This window comes from Scylla paramamosain, chromosome 33, assembly GCF_035594125.1.
Source record: "Scylla paramamosain isolate STU-SP2022 chromosome 33, ASM3559412v1, whole genome shotgun sequence".
NCBI classification, from domain to species: domain Eukaryota; kingdom Metazoa; phylum Arthropoda; class Malacostraca; order Decapoda; family Portunidae; genus Scylla; species Scylla paramamosain.
In genome coordinates this window covers 13,889,868-13,897,367 of record NC_087183.1, presented here as the reverse complement: position 1 = coordinate 13,897,367, position 7,500 = coordinate 13,889,868, and the positions used below count along the sequence as shown (strand labels likewise).

General features: G+C 41.1%; 2 protein-coding genes across 2 annotated transcripts in view; both read left to right on the top strand.

Moving 5' to 3' along the window:
• LOC135089464 (uncharacterized protein DDB_G0292186-like) overlaps window positions 1-7,500 on the top strand; it is a gene marked incomplete at its 3' end in the record, with an annotated part of 32,637 nt that overhangs the window by 2,763 nt on the left and 22,374 nt on the right. The window lies entirely within an intron of this gene.
• LOC135089430 (carbohydrate sulfotransferase 11-like) overlaps window positions 1,995-7,500 on the top strand; it is a 23,208-nt gene continuing 17,702 nt past the window's right edge. Inside the window, exons 1-2 of the mRNA XM_063984998.1 lie at window positions 1,995-2,095; window positions 5,587-5,980. Of these exons, the coding sequence (XP_063841068.1) occupies window positions 5,645-5,980 (336 nt within the window). The 5' untranslated portion in view covers window positions 1,995-2,095; window positions 5,587-5,644. The remainder of the gene's footprint in view (window positions 2,096-5,586; window positions 5,981-7,500) is intronic.

Below are 7,500 nucleotides of genomic sequence, written 5' to 3'. Positions count from 1 at the left end.
CCTTATTCATTCATTCTAGTATCCGTTTTCTTCTCGTGGTCTTTTCAAAGTAAATGCGTCCGTCCTTCACCGCCACTCATTTTCTTTAAGACACTCCTTATGCCAGAATGAAGAGGGTGACTCGTTTAAATTCACCAGACAGAAATCGTGATGCTGGTGTGGGAGTCTTTTCTTCTCTTAGTTACCTTTCAAAATAGTATAGGAAGAGAAGGATACAAGAGGATGTGGATAGGAAAGTGGATAGGTCCTTATGTCTTCTCCTTAGGCCTATACGTGGTAGTCTGTGTATTGTGGACGTATATCTTATGGTTTCCTCTCATTTCTGTCCATATATTTGTTCAATCTTCTTTTAATTCTTCCTAATGCACTAACGATCTGGTAAGTGAGTGTTTTGATTAGATCCTATCCTATCTATAACTAATTTACTCCGCTCTCCCTTTTTCTAAATCTAACTTTATTAAGCGTGAATAAACTAACAATGATAAAAACTCGCACTGACTGTTTTAACCAGGTCTCACTCTACTTATACAATAGATTAATTCCTCTCTCTCTTTCAAATTAAACTTTATCAAGCTTAAATAAATTCCCAATGACAGAAAAAAACTAGCTATTAATGTGCTTTCTTTTTTTATTTACATCTACACTAAAAACCTACGAACCAGTTTCCTTTCTTCAAAACACACAATAGTTGAAATTCTTCTCTTACTGTTACTTCTATTATTATTCCTTTTAAAATCAGAAGTCAAGTAATAAATCAGTGAGCATTTGCCTTCTGATTATACAGGAACACTAATCATATAAAACACACACACACACACACACACACATATACACACACAGCAACACCAACTTTTAAGAAATATTTGGAAGAATTTGCTGATGTATGTAAGGCACTCGCATATATACAAAGGGTTTTAAGAATGAGTTATGCGCTACGTTGCCAGGAATCATGGAAAAATAAACCCTCCGACAACACTGTAAGAGAGAGGTGCGCATTGTGAGTAAGATGTTAAGGAGTGTGTTTGCTTTATCGTGTTATCTACATACTCGCTTGTTTGTTTGGCGTGATCTGTGACACGAGGTTGTCTCTTTTCTTTTCCTTTCCCATCACTACCTTTTTCTTGTGTGTGTTTGTGTGTTTGTGTGTCATCTTTGGCGAGTCGATTCCTTAAAGCTCATATTTATCATCCTAATCTGCATATAACTACAGAGAGAGAGAGAGAGAGAGAGAGAGAGAGAGAGAGAGAGAGAGAGAGAGAGAGAGAGAGAGAGAGAAAGCCAGACACATAATAGGGTAGAACAAGACAAGAAGAGGTAGAGCGAGAAAGCGAGAGAAAGAATGTCGAGTAGATGTATCGGGAAAGAAAGAGAAAGAGAGAGAGAAAAAAAAATACCCAAAACGCAATGCAAATTTCGATCGGTACCCGCAGCGAGACGCGATCACTATGACTTGACAATTTACATATCATATTTGCCGACAGTGTCTCCGCCCTACCCAGCCCCGCCCTGCGCCGCCCCACCCTCAGTAGCACGCCCGCATTAGGCAAGGACTCCGCTGTGGGTGACTCCGATGCCGCTGGGTAGCACGGGAGTAAGGAACGGTACTTTGCAGGTGACCAGGTAGTACTAATAACGGGTGATTTAAATACTTTCCTAACTCACTCTGTAATTTTTTATATTATACTTCTATGCATCATTTACCTTCTCATATGCTGGGGCAGTTAGAAAGGGACGCAGATGTAATGGGTGAAGGGATATGAGATGTGTAGAAGAGAAAAGAGAGAAATGGCAATTTTTTCAAGTGAGGCATGAGTGAGGAAGGTACAATCCCGCGCTATGTCTTATCTAAACACCTTTCTATACAATCTCCCAGTCCGTCAGGTCGCCTCAAAAGGACAAATAAACCACCACAACATATGAATGACCCACTAACATCCTCTTAAGAATCTCAAAACACACAGGTATTGATGTTATGCCAAAGAAAACGTAAGGTAAGATGCGCCGTCCAGGTAGGTGGGAGTGAGTTTACTTGGCCAGGTGATCTAAGCTGGACGGTGCATCTGTCTTCATATTCCAGCGATTTCCAGGCCTACAGGTGTGTTTCAGACAAGTGTGATAAGTGAAGAGGTGTGTGTCTAAGGTGCGCGGAGGTGTGGAGGAGATAAGGCAGTGGTAGCAATGGAGGTAAAGTGGAGAATGGTGGAGCGGTGGAGAGGTGGAGATTGTGAGGGAGGGAGGAAGGCAGGAGGGGAGGCGTGGGGTCATCAACCGGCGCCGCTCACCTGAGGAACTTCAATATTCGACCCAGAAACACTTAACCAGACTCTCAGCAGTGATCATTTGCTCTGTTTCTCAAATCACCGCATTCGTGCAAGAAATATGGAGCGTTAAGTGAAAAAATCCAGTGTGTGTGTCTGTGTGTGTGTGTGTGTCTGTGTGTCTGTGTGTGTGTGTGTGTGTGTGTGTGTGTGTGTTTGATTACAATCCCTTACTCCTCATCTCTAATCTTTTCATTTATTTATTTATTTTCTCAAGCTTAAAATATTACATCCAAGCAATATATATTTTTTTTCTAATCTCTAAATTTCTTTTAATTCCTAAATAGTTCCTTCTAATATTTATACTTTTCTCTCTAATTTCTACATTTCTTCCTCCAAGCAGTGATTTCTCCTAGTCTTCTTTTTCCTCTCCTTTCCAGTCACTCCTTCCTTCACCTGGGCGTGGCATGACTAATTAATGAATGTGTGAAGGTGCTGGGTCAAGGAAGAAGGATCACTCAGGTGTGCGACAGGTGTGTTAGGAGGCACATGTGAGGCAGACACAACGAGAATGACAATAAATATTAACGACAAATAAAGACAAGGAGAATTATCGTTAGAAATACTGAGAACAATAAGGAAATAACACAAATAACAGGAAGAACAATAGCAACATCACCATAACCATCACCACCAGTAAGAACAATGGCGTTAATATTGATAATGAGAAGTGTTAACAGACAACACCAACAACAATATCAACAATGACAATGAAGCCAAAAAAGACCCAAAGCAGAACTGACACCAAGAACGAAAGGGAAAACAACAACAATAACAATAACAACAACAACAACAACGACATGAAAAGTCTCTTCACTTCACCACCAAAATATTAATGAACTAGAAAGCGGATGAAAGTCTCAACCGACCTCAGCGAGACTCGAATCACTAAGAAGCACAAATTACCTTATCATAACCGCCGCCTCCCTCAGGTACCCACACACCACGCACCTTTACTGAGCAATTAGCGAGGCACAGGTAATGGCAAAGTTTCCCTGATACCCTTAACATATTTCCCCGCTTTTGCAATACCTGTATTGTTTCCCTTGAAGTGTTTCTGTTGTGAAATGCATAAAGAAAAAAAGGTTAAGTTGCTTTTATTTTCTTAAGTTCGTCATGATTTTTTTTTTCTGGGCGATCCAATTTTCTGGAGTATTTCATTTTTTTAAAGGTTAAGGTTTTATTTCAGTGTATTTTAAAGATTTTTTTCTGGGTAATGTTGCGAAAAGTTAGGAAGTTCAGGAGTAAATTTAGCGATGAGCAAACATGACACCTGCCTTGTGCTGCCCTCTGATGGCGGCCTCGGGAATCCCCCCAACTTCTCTCTCTCTCTCTCTCTCTCTCTCTCTCTCTCTCTCTCTCTCTCTCTCTCTCTCTCTCTCTCTCTCTCTCTCTCTCTCTCTCTCTCTCTCTCTCTCTCTCTCTCTCTCTCTCTCTCTCTCTCTCTCTCTCTCTCTCTCTCTCTCTCTCTCTCTCTCTCTCTACTTTCTTCCTTCATCCAAAATTCTCTTTCCATATTTTAACTTTCTCTCATCTCTTTTTTTTTTTTCCTTTTCTATATATACCTTTCCTTCTCCTCCTCCTCCTCTTCCTCCTCCTCCTTCAGTAACATTTCCTTGACTCCTTTACCTTGCCTCCTTTCCCTCCTTCATTAACATTATCCACCCCTCCCTTCTCCTTTTCGTTTACTCTTCCTTTCCTTCCCTCCTTTCCTCCTCCCACCCTCTCTCTCCCCGTCTTTCTTTTCTCCCCATTCACCCGTAACCTCTTCAATCTGGGTCAGTGTAATTGTGGAGGAGAAAAAAAGGGAGAGGAAAGGAAGGAGGGAGGGAAGGAAGGAGGGAAGGAATGGGAAGGGAGGAGGGGAAGATATTGCAGTCTCATGTTGCTTTTAATGAACAGAATTGCCTCCTAAGCAGAGTCATTAAAGAGAGAGAGAGAGAGAGAGAGAGAGAGAGAGAGAGAGAGAGAGAGAGAGAGAGAGAGAGAGAGAGAGAGAGAGAGAGAGAATATATGCATACCTACATATCAGATAATCTCGCCTTAACAATTTCAAAAGTAAGTTTCCGAAGTCATAAAACACACACACACACACACACACACACACACACACCTTGCCATCTATGGTAGATACAGATCTATGTAAAGAGAGCAGAGTAATTTTTCCCCTCCTCCTCCCCCCTCCTCCTCCTCCTCCTCCTCCTTTCGTATAAGTGGAGTGTTTAAGGCTAAAAAAAAAGAAAGAATAAAGAAAGAAAGAAAGAAAGAAAGAAAGAAAACAGAGTAACAAACAGAACGAGAAATGTGTATGTTGTCTTTATTTCTATCTCTCTCTCTCTCTCTCTCTCTCTCTCTCTCTCTCTCTCTCTCTCTCTCTCTCCCTTTTACTCTTTCCTCCGGTGAAGTAAGATATTGCGTGCGTATTGCGTGCGTGTTGCGTGCGTGTTGCGTTCTCTGTGGAGATAGAAGCAACAGGAAGGAAGGAGAACATGGATGGGGAATTAAAGTGTGTGTGTGTGTGTGTGTGTGTGTGTGTGTGTGTGTGTGTGTGTGTGTGTGTGTGTGTGTGTGTGTGTGTGTGTGTGTGTGTGTGTGTGTGTGTGTGTGTGTGTGTGTGTGTGTGTGGTCATGCCTTTTGTAATCGAATGTGTGTTCTTTCCTCTTTTTTTTTCTTTTTTTTTTTTTGTTTGTTGCCTTTGACCATCAACTCTGCAATGCAATATTCTTCTTTCCTCATCTTATTGTGATTTGTATTTTGAGAGATAGACTTTTCCCGTCATTATATTTGTGTTCATTTTGTTACCTTTTTTGTCAATTCACTTTCAACATTTCTACTTTGCTGTTGTTCTAAGATGAAGGGAAAAAAATGTACCGGTTTTCTTATTTTTCTTCAATGTACATACTTGGAAGATAGCAAGAGAAGGAAAAAAAGAAAAGATTGATGACATTTACAAAGAATTCTAGTTGATAGTTCAAAGGGTACAGTTACAAAGCAAAATTTAAAGAGAAAAATTAAATAGATACAAGTCAAATTTAAACAGTATCATTGAAACAGCAAACAAAAAGGGAGAGAATCTGGAATAGCAAACTGGAAGAGTGAAATTTCAGCTGGAAAAAAAAAAAAAAAAAGTTAAGATCTGAGCAGAATATTGAAAGAGGGAGAGTTACATTAGGAAATTTAAACAACATTTTAAGTTTCGTTTAAATGAAGAGCAATTTACGAGTAAGAGCACGTGCAAGATATCAATAAACTCGTGTTACATTCCAGGCATCAAGAGGAAGGCAACGAAAACGGAAGAGAACGGAAGATGGGAGACTAAAAGATCATGAACCTGTCAGATCTTTCCAACATCAGACCAGCAATGTTTGGAAGGACCTACACAGAAGAAGAAGAAGGAGAAGGAGGAGGAGGCGCAGAAGGAGGCGATGAAGGAGGGAAAGAGAAACCAAGGAAAGGGAGAAGAGTGGAAATAAAAGTGAAAAAGGAAACCAGAGTGAGAAAGGAAAGGGGTTTAATTAAATTGATGCAGTTAAATAGGCTTAGGGCGGCAGGGTGGAAGGTGTGGGTGATGGGGGTGAGTATCTACGCCCTCCTGACCCTCGTTCTCCTTCCCCCTTACCCCATGGACGAGAACGTCTCCCTACAGCAGTGGGTGAAGGAGGTAAGTGAAGATAAAGAGATAAAGTAATTTCTCTCTCTCTCTCTCTCTCTCTCTCTCTCTCTCTCTCTCTCTCTCTCTCTCTCTCTCTCTTGGGTACATATCTCACCTCCATTTTCTCCTTGATTTCTCTCAGTTCCAATTAATTACATATTTTCTCTTTTATTCTCCTTCCTTCCGTTTTCTTCTTAATCACTCTTCTCTCTTTCCAATCTTTATCGTTCCCTTCCTTTTCTCCCATTATTCTACTTTATGCATTGACTGAAATATTCTCTCTCTCTCTCTCTCTCTCTCTCTCTCTCTCTCTCTCTCTCTCTCTCTCTCTCTCTCTCTCTCTCTCTCTCTCTCTCTCTCTGCCCGTAACAAAAGAACAAAAGACAATCGTTTCATCCCTCGTCACGTCACAACAGCAAAGAAATATCTCCTCATCTTTCTCGTAACGTGGTTTTGAGGTTTCAATTCCTGATTCGAAGTCTCATCTTGAAAGCCACGCTATGCAAAGACACGCTATTGTCACATTCTTATTCTTTCACCACCCCATGTACGCCACCATCACCACCACCATCACCAACATCACCATCATCACTACAATCACTGCCACCCACGTTCCCTTCGACAATTATCATGATCTTTCCCATCTACACTCACTCCTACCACAAGTATCTGCACCATCATCACCATTAGTGTCTCCATCATCGTCACCATCATCATTATATCGTCACCGTCACCACAACTATGAATAACAAACTGAAGTATTTGCAGTAATGGTTTCTCTCATTTTTTGTTTGTTTTCGTCCTTGTCCTCATTCTCATAAGTGTTCTACCTGTCACTGTTGCTACTAATACTACTACTACTACTACTACTACTACCACTACTACTGCCAATATTACTACTAATACTGTAAGAGCAGTCGCCAGTTAGAGACATACCATGAATACAAAGGTGGCATAGTAGTAGTAGTAGTAGTAGTAGTAGTAGTAGTAGTAGTAGTAGTAGTAGTAGTAGCAGTAATAGTAGAAGTAATAAAAGTAGTAGTTGTAGTAGTAGTGACAACAATATGACAACAACAACAACAACAACAACAACAACAACAACAACAACAACGACAACAACAACAACAACAACAACAACAACGACAACAACAGCACTAACAAAAACACCAACATCGCCAAAACCACGACCACCACCAACACAACTAACACCACTGACACTCGCTGGGCCACCTCAAGCACACACACACACACACACACACACACACACACACATACACATCACCTGTCAGAGTCACCCTTACCTGCAATTGCAAGCGAACAGGTGAACAGGTAGCTTCCCTAATAACACAGAGGGTCACCTGAGCTCCGTCATTCTTGTATCTCTTCCCGTCTCTGCCTCTCCCTCTCTCCCTCTCTCCTTCCCCCTTCTCTCCCTCTCCCTTCCCCCTTCGGCATTGCGTCATATTTACCTGCTGTTCTCTCAGACGCTAATGACAATGCAGAAAGAAGATAGGAACGTGCGTTGCCCT